Consider the following 22,406-nt stretch of genomic DNA (forward strand, 5'->3'; position numbering starts at 1 on the left):
TGCTGTGAGCTGGCCCAAAATGTGTTGTATGTGTCACTTTCCAGCCTCAGCCTGCAGTGTGTCCCTGGTTACCCTGGCAACCCAATCTTTTTGGCGCAGATCTTAGCCTCCACCCCCAAAGGGGCTAGGCAGCGCCAAAATGAACAATTCAAACGGGGAAAGTTGGATGATTTTTTTTTTGCCGTAGTTGTGCCCCCAAAAAAACGGGTATATGCCAAAAAAACAGCTTCTCTGGAAAATTGAACCAAAATATCTGAGAAGCTGGTTCTCCATTAGCTCATTACTTTCACTGTGTCTGGTCAACTGATGGTGTCCCCATCTGAATGTAAAACAACAATGAGAAGTTAGTCCCATCCTGACAATGAAAGGCCTTAAAATCAGCCACCGTAGGACTGCACACTACCAAACCCGGTGTATTGAAAATCTGGCTTTACTGAAGGCCTACTGTTCTGTAAAATTAATAGAAAAAATAAAATTGTCGGAGTCCCAACAGTAGACAATTTCTGGTGGGTGAAAAGATCCTCATCCACTCTAAAATTGCATGGAACAATACTGAATGAAAAGCTTATTGAACATCCATATCACAACAACCTGTTACTTGGTTGACTATTGGTTTTCAAAACAAACCAGTTGATGTTTTTTGTGGAACAGTTCTCTTGATGTTTACTATGAAGTTTCTTATTTAATGAGCTGTTGAACTAGACACTGCACACACCAATCCCACAATAATTTGTGTACAACTAGCGACGTATCTGTGACGTATAATGACAATACAGTTATAGATTCAATCACTAAACATAATAAGATTTGGTCCTCAGATTACATTGATACAGTTTCAAGGATGATTGAACAGAATTATAAATCATCATAAAAGTAACCAAGAAACCTAGTTTCCAGAATTTGCTGTGACTAATTTAACACAGCATCAATAATCAGTGTTTGATTTGAACTGTTACCTTCCCTAATCTACGTAACAAGACAACATTCATATGTTCTGTTAACTCTACAGCATAGAAATTACTGTTGGTGATATTAGTGGATGAATGCTTAACATGTTCATATCATCACGATCATAGGCAGTCCCTCGGAATCGAGGAAGACTTGCTTACACTCTTAAAATGAGTTCTTAGGTGGCTGAACAGTCTAATACGAGAACCACAGTCTCTGTCACAGGTGGGACAGATAGTCGTTGAGGGAAAGGGTGGGTGGGACTGGTTTGCCCCATGCTCTTTCCGCTGCTTGCACTTGATTTCTGCATGCTTTCAGCGATGAGACTCAAGGTGCTCAGCGCTCTCCCGGATGCATTTCCTCCAGTTAGGACGGTCTTGGGCCAGGGACTTCCAGGTGTCAGTGGGGATGTTGCACTTTATCAGGGAGGCTTTGAGGGTGGCCTTGTAATGTTTCCGCTGCCCACCTTTGGCTCGTTTGCCGCGAAGGAGTTCCGAGTAAAGCGCTTGCTTTGGGAGTCTCGTGTCTGGCATGCGAACTATGTGGCCTGGCCAGCGGAGCTGATCAAGTGTGGTCAGTGCTTCAATGCTGGGGATGTTGGCCTGGTCGAGGACGGTAATGTTGGTGCGTCTGTCCTCCCAGGGGATTTGTAGGATCTTGCGGAGACATCGTTGGTGGTATTTCTCCAATATGATATTCCAATGTCCAGCACTTCAGGTGAGCTGTTCACACTATCAAAATAAATAGATTAACATCTACACTAAACTAGCATGTAGACGAATGTTAAATGAATGAATTGTTCGTGAATGCTATTAACTTAAATTACATTAATATAAATACATACAATCTCCTTCATTGGATGACAGATTAACCAATGTACAGTAGCCATCAATGCAATGTATACAGCCCACCTACACTCTGGTTCGAAGTCCTGATCCAAACATCTCTATTTATCTATTCTCGGGATTTGGTTATTGCTGGCAAGGCCAGCATTTACTGCCCAACCCTCGCTGCCCTTGGGAAGGTGGAGGTGAGACGTTTCTTGAACTGCTGCTGTGGTGAAGGTACTCCCACAGTGCTGTTAGATAGTGAGTTACAGGATTGTGACCCAGCGACGATGAAGGAATGGCGATATACATCCCAATCAGGATGGTGTATGACTTGGAGGTGCTGGTGTTCCCATGCACCTGCTGTCTTTGTCCTGCTAGGTGGTGGAAGGTTGTGGGTTTGCAAGGTGCTGCCAAAAGAAGCCTTATCATTGCTGCAGTGAATCCTTTAGATAGTACACACTGCAGTGCACCAGTGTTGGAGGGAGTGGATGTTTAAGCTGGTGGATGAGAAGCCGAACAAGCAGACTACTTTTTCCTGGACAGCTTCTTGAGTGTTGCTGCAGCTGCATCCATCCAAGCAAGTGGCGAGTATTCCATCGCACTTCTGACTTTTGCCTTGTAGATGGTGGAAAGGCTTTGGGGAGTCAGGAGGTGAACCACATGCTGCAGAATACCCAACCTTTAACCTTCTCTAATAGCCATGGTATTTATGTGGCTAGTCCAGTTGAGTTTCTGGTCAGTGTTGACACCCAGGCTGTTGATGGTGGGGGAATTTCATCAATGGTAATCCCATTGAATGTCAAGGGAAGGTGGTTAGACCCTCCCTTCTGCTTGAGATGGTCTTTGCCTGGCACTTATCAGCTCAAGCCTAGATGTTGCCCAGGTCTTGTTGCATGCGGGCATGGATTGTTTCATTATCTGAGGAATTGCGAATGGAGCTGAACAATAACAACTTGTATTTATATAGCGCCTTTAGCATACTAAAAGCTCCCAAGGTGCTTCACAGGAGTGTTATAACACAAAATCGGACAGCGAGCCACATAAGGAGAGCTTAGGGCAGATGATCAAAAGCTTGGTCAAAGAGGTAGATTTTAAGTGTCTTAAAGGAGGAAAGAGAGGTAGAGGGGCGGAGAGGTCTAGGGAGGGAATTGCAGAGCTTTAGGGCTTTGGTAGTTGAAGTCACAGCCACCAATGGTTGAACGATTAAAATTGGGGATGCTCAAGAGGCGAGAAGAGGAGCGCAGATATATTGGAGCTGGAGGAGAACAGCCCACTTTTAATCTGATGGAGTAAAGGTAATTGATGGAGTAGCTGAAGATAATTGGGCCTTGGATGAACAATGTTTCTTTGTCTCATGTATGACTCCAGCTACTGGAGCGTTTTCCCTCTGATTCCAATTGACTTCAGTTTTATTTGGGTTCCTTGGTGCCACACTTGGTTGAATGCTGCCTTGATGTCAAGAGCAGTAACTCTTGCTTCCCCTCTGGAATTCAGCTCTTGTGTCTATGTTTGGACCAAGGCTGTAATTCGATCTGGAGCTGAGTGGTCTTTGTGAAACCCAGATTGAGCATCAGTGAGCAATTGCCGCTTGATTAAATTGTTGATGACTCACTTTTACTGATGATTGAGAGTAGGCTGATAGGGTGGTAATTTGCTAGGTTGGATTTGTCCTCCTTTTTATGAACATGAAATGCCTGGGCAATGCTTCACATGGTCGGGTAAATGCCAATGTTGGAGCTGTGCTGGAATGGCTAGTTCTGTGGTACAGGTCTTCAGCACTGTAGCCGGGATGTTTTCGGGGCCCGAAGCCTTTGCTGCATCCATTGCGCTCACATGGAGTAAATCGAATTGGCTGAAGACTTTTGCACTCACGTACTGGGCTCTGCTATCAGTGAGAATAGGGATGTTCATGGAGCCTCCTCCCCCCGTTAGTTATTTTACTACCACCTCCATTTCCGACTGGATGTGGCAGGACTGCAGAGCTTTGACCTGATCCATTGATTGTTGGATTACTTGGCTTCATCTATACCGTTGTTTAGCACGCATGGAATCCTGTGTTGTAGCTTCACCAGGTTGGCATTTAATTTCAGGTATGCCTGTGGCTGCTTCGGACATGCTCCAGAGAATGTCCTGCAATGGCTTCTCATGTTGCCTCTGTACTGCTACCTCTGGAGTCCCCCCAGTGTCTTTCCTTGCCCCTCTCCTATTTCTCATCTACATACTACTCCTTGGCCACATCATCTGAAGACATTAATGGCAGGTTCCACATTACCACCTCTCTCAACCATTTCACTGACTCTATGTTGTCAGGTTGCATGTCCGACATCCAGTTCTGGATGAACCGAAATTTCCTCCAATTAAACATTGGAAAGACTGACGCTATTGTCTTCAGCCCCCCTACATTCTCCGTCCCATCGCCACCGATTCCATCGCCCTCCTTGGCCACTGTCACAGGCTGAACCAGATCGCACGTTCTGGTGTCCAATTTTACCTGAGTCTCTGACCTTATAGCCTCTCTATCACCAAGATCGCCTATTTCCACCTCTATAGTATCACCCATCTCTGCCTCTGCCTCAGCCCATCTGCTGCTGAAACCCTCATCCGTGCTTTTGTTACCTCGGGTCTCGAATATTCTAATGCTCTCCTGGCTGGCCTCCCACCTTGCAACCTCCATAAACTTGAGCTCTTCCAAAACTCTGCTATCCATATCCTAACTCGCACCAAGTCCCGTTGACCCATCACTCCTGTGCTCGCTGACCCACATTGGTTCCCGGCCCACCAACGCTTTGATGTTAAAATTATTAATCTTGTGTTCCAATCTGTGCCTAGCCTTGCCCATCCCTATCTCAATAACCACCTCCAGCCATACAACCATCTGAGAACTCTGTGTTCCCCCCACTCTGGCCTCTTGTGCATCCGCCCATCTTTCATCCCACCATGGTGGCAGTCCCTTCAACTGTCTAGGCCCCAAACTCTGGAATTCCCGCCCTAAACCTTTCTGCCTCTCAACCTCTCTTTCCTACTTAAATATGCTGCTTGAAGCCTGCCTTTTTGAATTAGCATTTGATCACATGCCCTAATGTCTCCTTCTGTGGCTCGGTGTCGATATTTGTCGTCTTATGCTCATGTGAAACGCATTGGGATGTTTTACTACGTTAAAGGTGCTATTTAAATGCCAGTTGTTGTATGTTTTATCAGCTGCATTTGTTGTACAGAGTCCATGAAGTTATAAAAGTCTGGGGGATTCTGAAATTTATCAATTTCTCCTAAAATTTGTGCAAACAATATGAAATTCATTGTGTTTCTCTACCTCAAGGAACTTTGGATTCCCTGCAACAAATGCAGCCTGCAAAAATGTTTGTCAGTAACCTTAATGCAACTCGAGCACCACAACAGGTAAACTGGCCAGTCAGTCAATAATCCGCCTTGGTGAGTTTGAAAGATCCAATTGACACCGCATAAGTATATCCTAGAAATTGTAATTATTCAGTTACATAGATGCCATTTTTTATGCTCCACACGAGCTTCCTCCCACCCTACTTCATCTAACCTTATCAGCATACACTTCTATTCCTTTCTCCCTCATGTACTTATCTAGCTTCTCTCTAAATGTATCTATGCTATTCACCTCAACTACTCCATGTGGTAGCAAGTTCCACATTCCAACTCTCTCTGGGTAAAGCAGTTTCTCCTGAATTCCTTTGAATTTGTCAGTGACTATCTTAAAATTATTACTCCCTACAAGTGCAAACATCTTCTCTACGTCAACCCTATCAAACCCCACTATAATTTTTAAGACCTCTTGGGTCACTCATCCTTCCCTTTTCTACAGGAAAGAGCCCCACCCTATTCAATCTTTCCTGATAGTTATAACCTCTCAGTTCTGGTATCATTCTTGGAAATATTTTTTGCATCTTCTCCAGTGTCTATATTTCCATTTTGTGATATGGAGACCAAGATAAAAGTTCACCGGGTTGGGGGTAATATATTAGCATGGATAGAGAATTGGCTAACTAACAGGAAACAGAGTCAGGATAAATGGTTCATTCTCGGGCTGGCAATCAGTAACTAGTGGGGTACTGCAGGGATCAGTGCTGGGACACCAACTATTTACAATCTATATTAACGACTTGGAAGAAGGGACCGAGTGTAATGTAGCCAAGATTGCTGACGATACAAAGATGGGAGGAAAAGCAATCTGTGAGAAGGACACAGAAAATCTGCAAAAGGACATGGACAGGCTAAATGAGTGGGCAAAAAATTGGCAGATGGAGTATAATGTTGGAAAGTGTGAGGTCATGCACTTTGGCAGAAAAAAATCAAAGAGCAAGTTATTATTTAAATGGAGAAAGATTGCAAAGTGCTGCAGTACAGCGGGACCTGGGGGTACTTGTGCATGAAACACAAAAGGTTAGTGTGCAGGTACAGCATGTGATCATGAAGGCCAATGGAATCTTGGCCTTTATTGCAAAGGGGATAGAAACATAGAAACATAGAAAATAGGTGCAGGAGCAGGCCATTCAGCCCTTCTAGCCTGCACCGCCATTCAATGAGTTCATGGCTGAACATGAAACTTCAGTACCCCCTTCCTGCTTTCTCGCCATAACCCTTGATCCCCCGAGTAGTAAGGACTTCATCTAACTCCCTTTTGAATATATTTAGTGAATTGGCCTCAACTACTTTCTGTGGTAGAGAATTCCACAGGTTCACCACTCTCTGGGTGAAGAAGTTTCTCCTCATCTCGGTCCTAAATGGCTTACCCCTTATCCTCAGACTGTGACCCCTGGTTCTGGACTTCCCCAACATTGGGAACATTCTTTCTGCATCTAACCTGTCTAAACCCGTCAGAATTTTAAACGTTTCTATGAGGTCCCCTCTCATTCTTCTGAACTCCAGTGAATACAAGCCCAGTTGATCCAATCTTTCTTGATAGGTCAGTCCCGCCATCCCGGGAGTCAGTCTGGTGAACCTTCGCTGCACTCCCTCAATAGCAAGAATGTCCTTCCTCAAGTTAGGAGACCAAAACTGTACACAATACTCCAGGTGTGGCCTCACCAAGGCCCTGTACAACTGTAGCAACACCTCCCTGCCCCTGTATTCAAATCCCCTCGCTATGAAGGCCAACATGCCATTTGCTTTCTTAACCGCCTGCTGTACCTGCATGCTAACCTTCAATGACTGATGTACCATGACACCCAGGTCTCATGTTACGCCGGATGGAGTATAAAAGCAGGGAAGTCTTGCTACACTTATACAGGGTATTGGTGAGGCCACACCTGGAATACTGCGTGCAGTTTTGGTTTCCATATCTACGAAAGGATATACTTGCTATGGAGGCAGTTCAAAGAAGGTTCACAAGATTGATTCTGGAGATGACCTATGAGGAAAGGTTGAGTAGGTTGAGCTTGTACTCATTGGAATTCAGAAGATTGAGGTGTGATCTTATCGAAACGTATAAGATTATGAGGGGGCTTGTCAAGGTGGATGCAGAGAAACTGTTTCCACTGATGGGGGAGATTAGAACTAGGGGGCATAATCTTAGAATAAGGGGCAGCCCATTTAAAACTGAGACAAGGAGAAATTTATTTTCTCAGAGGGCTGTAAATCTGTGGAATTTACTACCTCCGAGAGCTGTGGAAGCCTGGACATTGAATAAATTTAAGACAGAGATAGACAGTTTCTTAACCGATAAGGGAATAAGGGGTTATGGGGAGCAGGCAGGGAAGTGGACCTGAGTCCATGATCGGATCAGCCAAGATCATATAAAATGGCGGAGCAGGCTCGAGGGTTTGTATGGCCTACTCCTGCTCCTATTTCTTATGTTCTTATGTAACTGTACACAATATTATAAGTGTGGTCTAACAAGTTTAACCTAACTTCTCTGCTTTTTAATTCTATTCCTCTAGAAGTTAATCCTAGTACTTTGTTTTCATTTTTAATGGCCTTACTAACCTACATTGCTACTTTTAATGATTTGTGAATCTGTACCCCTTGAATTCCTTTGCTCCTCCACTCCATTCAGACTCTTATTTTCCAAGGAGTATGTGACCTCCTTATTCTTCCTACCAAAATGCACCACTTCATACTGATCTATATTGAAATGTATTTGTCATTTACACGCCCATTCTGAAAGTTTATTAACGACTTCTTGTATTTTGTCGCAGTCCTCCTCAGTCTTAACTAAACCTCCCAATGTGCGGCCAGCCGCAAATTTTGAAATTGTATCTCAGATTCTCGAGTCCAGATCGTTTATGTAAATGGTGAACAACAGTGATCCCAGCACTGATCCCTGTGGAAACACCACTTCCTACTTCAGCTAGTCTGAGTAAATACCTTTAACTCTGTTTTCTGTTTTGTAGCCAGCTTGCTATCCATTCTGCTAATTGTCCTTGAACTCCACATGCGCTGACCTGAGACTTGGATCAGCTATGCGGTACCTTATTGAAGGCCTTTTGAAAATCCAAGTATATCATATTCACTACACCTTATCTACTCTTTCTGTTACTTCTTCAAAGAATTCAATAAGGTCGGTCAGGCATGACCTTCACTTTTATAATCCATGCTGACTATTCTTCATTTATATTTTCAATTTCTAGGGGCTAGATTCTCCTATGGCTTACAGCCCAGTTTCTGGGCTGTATTGGCCATTGTGGGCAGTAATCAGGTGAGCGAAAATGTCCTTACTTGAGTTACGCCGGCGGTTTCGAGGTACCGCTGGGGAGCGGACCGCCGGTGTGCCCAGTCCTGAAATCACCCTGGCGCGATATTTGGCTGAGCGCGATGACCTGTAGGTAAGTTTACAAAACCACCCAGGAGGATCAGTGGAGCTGTGCAGTAGGTGAGTAGCTCGTCAAGAAAAAGGTTAGTAATTGGTTTTTTTACTAATTATTTTAAAAATGTGTTGAGGTGACAGTTTTAAAGTGTCTTGGGGATTTTTTTTGATTTTTTTTTTTTAGTTGATGTTTTTAAAAAAATTATTTTTATTGTTTATCTGATAGGCCCAACCCGCAGCCTCGGGTTAAATTTTTATTGATTTAAAAAAAAAAATTTCGCCCATTTTGTTTACGAACCGCCCAATCGACCCTAAATTGCACTTTTTCGTCCAGAATGAGGGTGCAAGGCCCATGTTTTACGCTCAGCGGATTTAAAACATTTTTTTTGGGGGGGGGGGGGGGGAGTTTTCGCCGGCGATAATCTTCCCAGTCTTAGCGGTCTTTTGGGCGGCGATCCGGCGCTGGCGGGCTGATAGGAAATTCTAGCCCATGATATTTTTATATTATATCTTTGAGTAAAGATTCCATTACATTTCCTATCACCGACACGAAGCTAACTGGTCTATAGTTCCCTGGACTTGTTCTAACTCCCTTTTTAAATATAGGAATAACATTAGCTGTCCAATAGTCCTCTGGTACTATTCCCTTTCCTAATGAATTTTCATAAATATACAATAATGCCTCTGCCATCTCTTTCCTTACTTATTTTAGTATGAGCAGATGCAATCCATCTGGACCAGAGGTTTAATCTTCTCTATGTTTGACTAGCTTATCATTTATCTCCTCCCTTTCTATCGTAAATGTCATGCTATCTTTTGTGATCTCTTCTCCCAATGCCATGTAAACCCGATTAGTCTCCCGTAATACTGAGGCAAAGTAATTATTCAATATTTTTGCAATTTTGCTGTCGTTACCTGTGAGTTTATCCTGTGCATCCTTTAGTGGCCTTGGGCCCAAATTTTCCCAGGATTGCTCCGTTTTTTTTTTTGGAGCAACTTGATTTTTCTTTTCAGTTGCAATTCTGGCCTTTTAACTTGCACCAGTGTAAGTGAGTTAATTAGGTTTTTTTTAGTTTCGTTTTTTTTTCAAAAGGGTGCGTTCCCAGCCGCTTACGCCTGTGCTGGCCATTTATGCGAGTTTAGCCAGCAAATAGTTGCTCCAAACTAACTTAGACCAGAGTAAGTGTCCACTTTTGTATGTTCTGAAAAACCTTGCGGACACTTTAGAAATCAGGCGCAGGTAGCCAGAGATGGCGGGGGGAAGGGAAGTTAGAGGATTTTCCAAAGCATTAAACACTTCACTTAAAAAAAATAAAGAACCATCAATAATAAATGATAAATAAAAAATTAAAAGTTCCTACCTCACCCACTGCTGCATACTTAATCATCATGTAAAATGCTGATACTATTTGAGATACATAGACATCAATGGGGTAAGTTCTGGCAGGGCTGCTAATCCAAGAACAAAGGGTCCTGCCTCCTGAAAAGAGTGATAGGTAAATATGTCATATATGCATGCTCAAAGTAATTAAGTTTATGTACTGGAGTTTATTATATAGACTGCCAACATTATTTCCTTAGCACTGCAAACAAAGTGGCCTAAATCTCCCTGTGTACACGCTCCATACGGCTGGGTTGCCATGGGAACTGTTCAGGAAGCACGGGAAGGCAGCGGCTGGCTTATGCGGCAGGCCACTCGGCCCGGGTTGGGGCTGCGAACATCGCGTCGTCCCTTCAGCCAGGGATAGGGTCGCCCGGAGACAGGACACGCTGGGAGGGCCAGGACTCACTGCGCACGCGCGCAGACTCCACTATGCATGCGCGCAGCTGCCGGCACTCTTCGGCGCAGGGCTGTAGCTCCGCCCCCTGCTGCTTCTGCTGCGCTGCGCCGAGTCCAAAGCAGGCTTGATCATCGTGGTGAAGAATACAGAGGTAAATATTAGGCGCGCTTTTCATTCCAGAAAGTCGGCGGACCTCTCGGAGGTGCACTGTTCTATGGGTCGGTCGAAACTTGGGCCCCTTATCTCTATCTTGAATTTATTTTATAATTTGTGTGTCTTGTAGAATACTTCACTATTTATTTTTATATTCCTTGACAATTTTATTTCATAGTTTCTTTATGCCTTCCTAATTGTTTGTTTTGACTTCTTTCCTAACCTCCCCACATTCCCTTTTGTTGTCCTCTCCTTTATTGTCTATATACTTAGTATATGCCTTTTTCTTTAGTTTCAATGTTGCCCTCATCTCTTTATTCATGCATGGTGTTTAATTATTTGCTAGTTTGTTCTTGTTTTTTTTGCAGTTAATTCTTCTGAACGCTATTGAGCTTTTTAAATATTTCCCACTGCTGTTCTAACTCCTTGTTTGTTAATGTGTTTCCAGTTGATCTTTTCTAGATAATTCTCTGCCTCAAAATGAGCTTTTTCCAATCTATCACTTTGGTCTTTGTCTTTCTTATGTCTTTCTCAATCATTAGCTTCAACCTATATTATCATCACTGTTGCCTAGATGTTCCCTTATGCTAACTTCTTTATCTCACCTGATTCACTTCAAATTACTAGATCCAGCCAGCGATTCCTCTCGTTGGGCTTCTTGCATACTGGGTAAGAAATAAGTCCTGCACACATTGTAAAAGCTCCATTCCCTTTCCCCCATTCCCTACCTTTCCTTGCCAGTTTATTTGAGGGTTGTTAAAATCTCCCATTCGTCTGTTACTCATTTCATTTACTCAATTAAAAGTATCTCTATGACTTCTCCACTCAAGCACTTTCTTATTTGAGAATGTTATTTAAGTATTGTGTGTGCTATTCTCTAAATATTTCTTGATGATTTGAATATGTAATGTCCACTGAGACTAGGGAGGAGAAATCCCAGTTTGTCTTCAATTTGCTGGTACAGCTTGCAGGAGAAATTGAATCAGGATTTACGGTTTATGTCTAGGATTGTGTATATTGATGCTTAAGTGGCTCTGGAGTCTTCCTACCTAAACCAAGACAGCTAAGAAAATGGTCACATCCAGCATTTACCATGAGTATAATGCAGTACTCCAAAGACTTATTAATGCTTAGCAGACTTGGAAGACATTAAGGATTGACACAACACTGTGATATTAACGACAACAGCACTACGTTCAACACGATCGTAGGTTTCAGTCTCTGCTGTTCTAATCACATCAAGGGTAATTCCGTGATCCCATGCCCCAAGCAGGGAGCAATGCTCACCGGGAATACAGGTGAGGTAGATTTTCATTCACTGACCTGCGCCCTTTACATGCACAGCTGCCCACTGGGAACACAGGACCATGGAATTATTCCTATAGTTAAAATAGATGATTGATATTTTAGCCTCTTGAATCGAAATAATCATAAGCACAACAACCTTCTATTTTGTTTCAGTATAGAACACAGGCTCAGAATTGCAGTCGGCCAACTTTAGTTGGGTTCAACTTAACATAGTATAACAGTGAGGGCCCCAAATTTAGTACCGCTGGCTAGCTGGTGCTCCCCCCACCTTTTTGGGGCCATTAGTGGCAACATTGTTTCATGGCTGGGCCACCCCATATTCAGCTCCTAAAGTGAACAACTGGGTTCCAGCGCTAATGAACTCTTTCAAAGTGGATTTTTCAGCGGTGTGGCTGTCTTAATTTGAACGTTATCACTGAGAAATTCAGCATGTTGGTAAGTGTTTCTAATGAGCCAGCTGCTCCCTGGCCTTTTTAAAGGCCAAGGTTTGCAGCAAGGCCCTGAGGGGGGAAGGCGCTTGGAAGGATGGCTGGTGTAAGAGGTGCAAGGAGAGCCAACAGGTTCACTGATATGGAGCTGGAGACACTGATGGACGGTGTGGAGGACAGAAGAAGAATACTGTTTCCTGATGTGGGGGAGACCTGGCAGACCGCCAGTACATAATGCATGGAGGGAGATTGCAGGGGAGGTGTCAGGCATATATGTGAGGACGCACCCTCCCTCATTGGCTGCATGCTCTGGCGCTGTCCTGGGATTCCGCAGTGGAGTGAACAGCCAAGTGGACAGGGGATATCCCTTGTCCCCAAGCAACCAACTGCAATCTTGATTCAGGCCGGTCAAGAGGGCGGGCACACTGGTCTGCCTCTCTACACAATGCTGATGGCGACACCTTCTCCTGCGTGCCGCCCGGCTTCTGACCAGGTGTACCAGATGTTGCCCTCCCAACACTCCTCCCATCCTCAGAGTGAACCCTGCCAAGCAGGTCTCTGCAGCCCACAGGCCTCCACTAAAGAGTCAGACCCGAAAGTTGTACAAAAGTCTGTGCAAACCTCTGGGCAGCACTCAGCAGGTTTAATAGAGCCAAAGCAATTACTAAAACTATATGAAAATCTAAATACTGTGGATGATGGAATATGACATAACAACACTAATAATTAATAAAGCTAAATACTGTGGATGATGGAATCTGACATAAAACACTAATAATTAATAAAACTATGAAAAGCTAAATACTGCAGATGATGGAATCTGAAATGAAAACACTAAAATTAATAAAACTATTTCCCTACCAAAGGGCCCCGATCGCGGCAAAACTCCAGCGGTGTCACGTTCGAGCACTGACTCGAATACCTGGTGAGGGCACTGCCTGAAGAAGTCCTACCTTTTTGTAGGTGAATTTCCCTGTCCTGTCTGCTTTTCAGCGGCCCGCTTGCTCTGAGCTCACTGCAGAAAATCTTCCTTTACCGTGGCTTCACCCTGCCGATTCCGGCGGAAATGCGCACCACTCAAACCCCCACCGAGTTAAATATGGTTCGGGGAGGGAAAATCACCCAACCACGGTGGGCGATCGCCCAAACCCCGCGGTAGCCATCTCTTCGGGTACGGTGAATTTTGGCCCCAAAGAGTTAATGACTAGTGCAAGGTTGACTTAATTAGTGGTGGCAATAAATGGTGCTGTGTCCAAAGTTTTGACGTCAACTTGAGTTGCTGGAGGAAAGTGAGATATTTCAATTATCACCATACTCCTGGCCCAATAATCTAAATGTCTAGGGACATTTTGCTCCCAGTTAACAGCCTTCTGCTGTCAGGCTGTTCACCTCATCCACCATATTGATCACCATGTTTTCAGGAAAGGCAATCAGTTATGCTGAATCCTAATTTTCTACCAGTACTTTTTTTGCTCACCTAAGGTGGCACTAAAATTAAGATTCAACAAAAATAATCTCTCAAAGTGTTGGCCTTGATTCAGTGGTAGCACTTTCACCTCTTGAATCCGAAGGTCCTGAGTTCAAGTCCCACTCCAATGTCTTGAGCAGATAATCTAAGCTGACACTTCGACACAATACTGATGGAGTGTTTCAGATGAGACGTTAAACTGAGGCCCTGTCTGCCCTATCGGATATATGTAAAAGATTCCATGGCACTATTCGAAGAAGAGGAGAAAAGTGCTTTTATACTGGCCAGTACATAATCCCTCAGACCAACAACACTAAAAAATATTATCACATCATTATCGCACTACTGTTTGTGGGACCTTGCTGTGCATCTATTGGCTGCTATATTTCCCCATGTTACAACTGTGACTCCATTTCAAAAGTACTTCATTGACTGTAAGGTTGTAAAGTGCTTTGGGATGTCCTGAGGATGTGAAAGGCACTATATAAATGCAAGTATTTTCTTTCTTCAAACAAAACAGCCATAATTATGAGGATCTTAAGGCATCAGCACAACAGACAATAGATAGGTCTTGCACACAGTGTATGGTTTTTCATGAAATCACCCAACATGGCAGAAATCAGGAATATTGGTGCTGTTGAGGTTAACAAGAATAACATTGGGATCCATATTCATTTGCCACGTGAGGAAATTATGAAACAACACTTGAGTTGCCTGCTGGAACCAAGCTAGTGCACTACATAACACTTTTAGTGGAAATATGTGTATTGGATAGCCTGTGGTAAGATTTCAAATATTAACACATAATTTAAATTTTTTTTTAAATAAAAAAAAAAAAATTTCTAAAAAAATTGCAAAATACTTTAAAATGTTGATTATGAAAGTCTGCTCATCCCAAGCACTTATTAAGTTAGTGTTATATAGTATGGTAGTGCTGTTATGCTTTCAGGTATCAAGTCTACAATTTGAATACTATCAGTATGACTACATACAATCCCTCTCCATCAGGCAACAAACGAAGTGGTATATTGAAGCAGTTCAGATTTTTTCTAATTCAGGTTTCTGTAAGCAACTTTGGCACGTTATCCGCAGTTGTTGTCTTTTTAGCTCAGTGGCAGCCTCCTCCTGAAGTCTGGCGAGCACGTTTCACATATTGTACATTGTCGTACTATAATTTCTAACCTTCTATAATATTTTTACCTCCTTCCTTCTCTCTGTAACCTTTATCAATCACCTTCAACCAGGTGGACAATGTTTGACATTAATTGGACTATTTTTGCTCACCATTGACATCAAACTATATTTGCGCCACAAAATGCTGGGATGTCAACCCAATAAGGGCATAGCGATATTAATATCGCATCTGGGACCTTGTGAACATTGTGCCCAATGGCTTATCTCCTTGACCAATGAAAGAAAAGGATAGAGAAAGACACAGCGAACAACTGAGCGAAAAAAAGGTGAATTAGACTCAAATTAGTGACAGAAAGAAGAATAAAGAAAGGAAAGAGAATAGAGTAGATTAAGAGAGAGAGAGAGAGAAAAAAAAAGAGAGGAAAAATTAAGAAAAAATAATAACAATCAGAAGCAGAGGATGTTGTAACCCAGTTTTCTTTGGGAATTGCTGTATTGGTCTTTGAGAAGTTCAAGCGTGAATAGGAGGTTAGATGTACAAAATGTACAAATATTCTTGACCCATGATGTCTAGAACCAGCGGCCCCATCCATCATGATCAAGAAGAGTGGAACACCCACTGAGTCAGAAGGTTATGGGTTCAAGCCCCACTCCAGAAACTTGAGCACAAAACCTAGGCTGACACTCCAGTGAATTACTGAGCGAGTGCTGTCGGAGGTGCCATCTTTCGGATCGAGGCCCAGTCTGTGCTCTCAATTGGATGTAAAAAATCCCATGGCACTATTTAGATGATGATCAGGGGAGTTATCCCCAGTGTCCTGGCCAATATTTTTCCCTCAATCAGATCACTAAAAAACAGATTATCTGGTCATTAACATATTGCTGTTTCTGGGAGTTTGCTGTGCGCAAATTGGCTGCCGTGTTTCCTACATTATAACAATGACTACATTTCAAAACTACTTCATTGGCTGCAAAGCTCTTTATCCTGAGGTCATGAAAGTCACTATATAAATGCAAGTCTTTCTAGTAAAGGTTCCATTCCACTGCTTCCATAAGAATGTAGGAATTGCTAGATGAAAAAAGACCAAGGTCTATATAGTTTGCCTTCTAACATGCTGGTACAATGATAATGGAGTTGTTGACTAATCAGAGCAGTCAATTTCTATCAATTAGTTTACAGCAGCTCCAGAAATGACATGCGGAAAACCCCAGTGATGGAGAGCTTTAGGAACCATAGGTCCAAAATAATTTTTTCCTCCCAAGCATGCTGCACTTATCATGTCATGTCTTAAAATACTCATATACTATATCCTAAAATGTTATTTTCTGAATGAAATCTATCTAATTTGCATTTGAGTGTTGGAACAGCTTTGTATCCTGAAACGTATTGTCTTCCTACATTAACATGAGTGTGGATGGCAAGACTGACACAAAAGACGACCAAGACAGATCAAAAGAATAAAACCCCTTGAGGAATAAATCACTACCTGTTGGAGTGAGACTCCACAGCTTCATTGGTTCCTTTCTGGACCTCTAAGATTGATTGTCATGTGAGGACCATACATCACGTCATTACTAGGGTCCTCTACGACATTAATTACCAGCCCTAAATGGCTGCGACGGGAATAATTTGGAATAAGGTTGGTAAATCCAGCAATTTTGCGATCACCATTAAATTCAATGGTGAACTTTACGGAGAGAACAAACTTTTATCGTCTTTGGTGAGGCTAATGGCAGAGTGACCCAAATCGTCCAGCAATTTGTGGTGAATCGGAACTCATGACGTATCTCTTTTACTCCGCACATTGTGAAATTAGTGGTGTACGACGATAATGCGTCATTCTAATGGCGTACCTGCCCAGCCCAGCAATTTCTGGCCCATTATTTATTGGCCAAGTTAGGAGCATGATCGTGTATAATTTCCTCCGTGTGTAAAGTTAAATAAAAATTTTATTACTGAATAATTCGCTTTATAATAAAACAGTATGCTAAAGTGTATGGAATGCAATTCTTAATCTGTGTTTAAATTAAACCAAAATTAATTCCTTCAATAACAATGGACAGTTACTGTGCTGTTATTTCACTGCTGGAATTGTTTGACCTAGCAACTGATTTCTTATAGATGGAGCAACAAGACAAGATCACAAGAAAAGCTGCCACAAATTTCACAGGAGCCTAGGAGTGTTATGTCCAGAAAACCAGTACCTAAGGACAAGCAGGTAAATTGTTAACTCAAACAAAATATAGGGCCATAGTTTGAGGCCCCTGCAGGTGCATACGAGGTGCGCACATGCCCATAGGGGCCGCACAAGTTCGTGTTTAGACATGCGCTGGGCATACGCTAAATCCCGGAACTTGCAATCTGTTAAAAATTCTTTTGACAGATCATCAGCATCCCCAGGAAAAGGGCATTCGCGAGTGGAGAGTTGGGCTATTTGACCAACTTCTGCCCAGTGACTGCCCCTGAAATTCTTACCCCTGGTAAAGCCTGCTTTTACCAGCCTACGAGTTTTAAAAAAGAAAAAGAAAATGTTATCAATTATTTGTGCATTTAAAAACCTGTGAAATAAGGTAAGTTTATTTATAGTCCCTTTAAAGCATGTAAATTTATTTTTTGAAAAATTACATTTTTGTTTTAAACATTTAATTAAATGTAATTTTAATTCATTTTAAATATGTGATAGTTTTATTTGATGAGTAGAGGTGTTTTTTGGGGTATTCTCATTCATGCTTATAGAGTTTCCGTACATACGGAATCCCCATAAGCATGAATGGGGATCCCCTTCTTTCATTCGTTGGGCCGGCCCATGTGACCCTGGGGCGTTTGTGAACCGGATGCGCCCCTGAGATACGTGGGCCTCTATCTGTGGGTAACCGGAGAGGCCCAGGACCGTGAATCCCCATACCTCCCAGACCACCATTTTATTTGTGGATTGGAGGCATTTCCCTGCGGGACGCCTCCAACCACAAATTGAGGACCAATGAGTCAGTCACAGTCACCGAAGCTTTATTGCTATAATTGCAATGTCTTTTATTTAGCTATTCAGATATTTTTCACATGCTTTTTTCACCCCATATGCTTAAATATGCGAGAAGTAGAAGGGTGGAGTATTATTACCTGTAACTAAATTGTAGTCATAATATCTAGCTGTTAACTAAGGAATAATGCCATATCTGTCCCATTAAGAATCTTTTTGTCAGAAATGCTTTCCAGTTCAGAGCAGTGCTCCAAATTTGAATGCAGTGCTCTCAATTTAATCTTGCTAATAGTATCAGTCATTTTTTGCACTCAGAGAGAATGGGTGGAATTTTAACCTAAAAAGAAAATGGGTGGTATGGGGGTAGTTACATGTTTAAAAATGGGATTCCTGACCTAAACCTGCCTCCAACCCACCCACTTCCGGTTTTAACGGAAATGGGATGGGACGAGCAACCAACCCGTTCCCGGAAGGCAGGACGTCAACGTAATTATTATAATGAGGCTGGAAGCTCCAGAGGGCGCTGTGGTGGGAGACCTGAAAGTACCTGCACGAGACAGTATAAAAGGCTGCCCACTACACCTGTGGAGCACTCTGGAGCTGTTCAATAAAGGACGAAGGTCACAGCAGTTAGACTTACACCAGACCATGTGGAGTCAGTGATTTGTGTGCTACATACACCACATTGGCGACAAGGAAGCGGACGAACTCCATGCAACCATGGCTACTCTGGGCTCGCTAAAGGATTTTACCGTGGGCAATGGTTGGGAGGCCTTTACGGAAAGGCTCGAGTACTACTTCACAGCAAATGACCTGACGGAGGACACGGACGCAATGAGAGAGAAGCGTAAGGCGATATTGCTCTCCAGTTGTGGAGATGAGGTTTACTGTCTCGTCAGGGATTTTCTGGCACCTGGGAGTGCCAGGGACAAGTCATACGAGGAGCTGACTGAACTCATTCGTGACCAGTTGAAACCGAAGGAGAGCATCCTCACGGCCAGATACAAATTTTACCTTCACTGCAGACCCGAGGGCCAGGATGTCACCAAATACGCTGCGGACCTCAGGAGACTCGCGGCGCCGTGTGATTTTGGGGCACACACCTTGACGAGACGTTGCGGGACGTTTTCGTCATGGGGATTGGCCACGAGGGCCTCCTTCACAAGCTGCTAGCCACGGAACCCACAGTCACCCTGACAAAGGCCATCACCATCAGCCGGGCACATATGACCTCGACTTGCAGCACCAAGCAGATGATCCACAGAGTCTCGAACCCAGCAGGCACTGTCCACAGGATAGCGCCCACCATGGACAAAACTACAGAACATGGCTCTGCCCGGGGCAGAGAGCACGGACTTGGGGTCCTGGAACTCAGAGTCTGCCGAGGGGGGCTAATCGAGTAGCACCATGCTGGCGCTGTGGAAGAAGCCATGGGGCTCACCGGTGCAGGTTTGCAGAGTATACGTGCAGCACCTGCCACATTAAAGGCCACCTTCAGTGTATGTGTCAAAGAAATCAGACTCACCATGTGGAGATGGTGGATGATCCACTGTTCAGCGAGGAGCAGGCAGAAGAAGATGCGGTGTTGGGACTGTATACGTGCACCGACGATTCGCCCCCAATGATAATGGAAGTAAAAATTGACGGAGTCCCAGTGAGTATAGCAGTGGATACGGGATCGGGTCCGTCGTTGATGAGTCAGAGAACTTTTGATAAACTGTGGGATAACCTGGCTGCACGACCCAAGCTGGCCCCGGTCACGGCGAAGCTGCGTACCTACACCAAGGAACTGATACCTGTTCTTGGCAGAGCGGATGTGCAGGTATCTCTCGGGGGCGAGACGCACGGTTTACCTTTATGGGTCATTGCAGGCGATGGGCCGACGCTCCTCGGCAGAAGATGGATGGGAAAGGTCCGTGAGAGCTGGGAAGACTTCTTCACTCCTCCACAGACTGCTGCTCCCCGGGTTTCCAAAGAGCAGCGCCAACCGAGCTGGAGCTGCAGCCTAAATCCACACACAGGCGACAGCAGCCCAGAACTCCTGACCCCAAGCAATCCTGCAGCCTCAGCCTCCACAGACGAGCAGACCCTGGAAGAACAGGTTTGCAGGTCAACCCCCACTCAAAGTTACAGGTGCGGGCCTATTGCTGGGGTGCGGGCCGGCGGGGCGCTGCGGGCGAGAAGCGGGAGGCCCGCAGGAGAGGCGGCCACGGTGGGAGCGGAGGCTGCGGCAGTGGCGGTAAGCAAACTGACGAATGGTGAACCCGGGTCGGAGAACGATCTCTTCGATTTCCTCCGCGTTGTCGATGGCGTCGGGGGTGATCAGGGCCAGCGTCCTCTCCACGTACACCTCTGCTGCACACTGTTCTTTCTCCATAACTCACTCACCTCCGCTGGAAATACCGCACCTTTCCTAAAAACACTGCAAAATTCCCTTTCCCTCCTTCCCTGTTTCTTCTTCTTCTTCTTTCTAGGCCAGCAGAACACCTAAGATGGCGACGCCCAACGGAGGCCTCGTGGGAGCCACAAGATGACGTCTTAAAAGGAAAATGCTCCTGGGAGTCTTGAAAGGGCCTCACACCACTGCGGTCCCCACATAAAGACTTTTGGACTTTTATAGGGCTAGAGCGAGTTTAAGTGTGCTCTGTGAATGTAAGATGATGGATTCATGACGAGAGTTAATATTTTAATGCTGAATGGTCACTGTGTTTAAATTGAGGGACGTGGATCCGTGACCAACAATACCAATGGGCTAATGCGTTTTTCGATTTAGGGGATTCAAGCAACGGCTTTTTGAACTGGGGGGGGGGGGGGGCAGTGATGTTGTGTGTTGCGTTGGTACATTAAATGTATGATAAGTACAATGGTGCACCACAGAGGGCGCTGTGGTGGGAGACCTGAAAGTACCTGCACGAGGCAGTATAAAAGGCTGCCCACCACACCTGTGGAGCACTCTGGAGCTGTTCAATAAAGGACTGAGGTCACAGCAGTTAGATCAACACCAGACCATGTGGAGTCAGTGATTTGTGTGCTACATACACCACACGGCAGATAAAGCAAGGCGGGGACTGCTGGATCTAGGAGGTAAGTACCTTATACCTGGATCCAGGGTCCCTGCTTAACCCACCCCCCCGTGATCGAAAAACCCCTCACGGGGCCTCCGATCATCCCTCAGGCCACTAATCACCTCTCCACCGATGGTGCTGAGGTCGGCCACAATCCTCTGGTGGCCAGCCACGATCTTCTCATCACCCACTCCTTTCTTCCCGCCTCCCAATCGTGCCTGACACCTACCCCCCGATCCTTTTGAGGACACAGCCTGATCCCTGATCCCTGCCCGACCCGTCCTCCCATCTTTATAGCGGACAGGCCCGATCCCTCGCTCCCCCCTCTGTACGGCCTAGTGCCGCAGGCCTACCAACCCGCAGCCAGCCAACCTCTCCATCTGCGAGCAGGAAACCAGGACCTCGCATGCAAATCAGGCCCTGCCATTAAAGTCGGCAGGGCCTGCAGGAAACCCGGCTTCCAAGGTTTCCTGACCGCCTCGGACCCCATCCCACCCCGCCCCCAACCTACCCTCCTTATCCAGCCCGCTATCACCTTTTTTATCTTTTAAGGCTTGGAATTTGTCGAAGAGGGAGTTGCTGTTGTGGCAGAGCAAGATATGCTCCAAAAGTCAATGATGTTTGGCACCAACAAATAACTCCCTGATTCAGAGGGAAAAAGGGAGATGTCACTCAATGATTAAATACTATTTCAGACACTTGAGAATGATCAAATGAGATTGCTAACTGAAAAAGTAGCCTTTTAGAAATGTAACAGTTAGGGGACAAAGTTACCCCTTCCCTTAAAGCCTGTTACCGCCGGAAATTGGCGGCCATGCTGCGGAGTGGAATAGCCGCCGATCTTTTGGGGAATGGCCGCCACTTTGAAAATTTTGCTCCTGCGGTATCCCGGCCGTGACCCATTCCCCCCCCCCACTACCGCTCTGCTGCTGCTGATCTGTCCCAAATGCATCATCGGTACGCGCACCGCCAATGTTTTCCCCTGATGGTGAAATTCTGCCGAGAAAATCTTCCTCCTGCCGCTCGGTGCCACCAGCGGCTTTTTCTGCCCGTGCACTGTGCTTGGAGTGTGTTCGAAATGGCGGTATGGCCACTATTAAAGGGAAGGACCTATTGCCGCAGCCGCCATCTTATTTTTTTTTTGTCGGCCAACTGCTCAGTCGGCCCGACAGTTTTGCCCCTGGGTTCGGCCGGACCGCAAGCAGGCAGCCTGGCACCCCCTCTCGGGTGAAGCAGGGAATAACTGACCACAACTTTAGGATTTCTGTGTTTATCTGCGCATGTGCTGAATCCTGAAGTTGCGGTTGGTTTCAGGACGGTAATGACAGCGAATGCTGACAGTACAGCGTCATTACCACCGCAAAATTTGTGTCAATATTATTTTTTCAAACTCCAGTGAATGCAGTGGAAATGGCCTTATATTAATTAGCATAAACGTGTTATTGTAAAACATTTGATTCAGTTGGTAGTACTCTGGTCTCCGAGTCAGAAGATTGTATGTTCAAGCCTCACTATGGGCTTACATAGAATTACATCAAATA

The 22,406-nt window shown here is 44.7% G+C and overlaps 1 protein-coding gene across 1 annotated transcript in view; it reads left to right on the forward strand.

Moving 5' to 3' along the window:
• The window catches only part of LOC139233600 (uncharacterized), a 99,653-nt gene that overhangs the window by 41,946 nt on the left and 35,301 nt on the right, over positions 1–22,406 (forward strand). Inside the window, exon 6 of the mRNA XM_070864004.1 lies at positions 16,945–17,041. Coding sequence (XP_070720105.1) covers positions 16,945–17,041 — 97 coding nt within the window. The remainder of the gene's footprint in view (positions 1–16,944; positions 17,042–22,406) is intronic.

The sequence above is a fragment of the Pristiophorus japonicus genome, chromosome 21 (assembly GCF_044704955.1).
Source record: "Pristiophorus japonicus isolate sPriJap1 chromosome 21, sPriJap1.hap1, whole genome shotgun sequence".
Taxonomy (NCBI): domain Eukaryota; kingdom Metazoa; phylum Chordata; class Chondrichthyes; family Pristiophoridae; genus Pristiophorus; species Pristiophorus japonicus.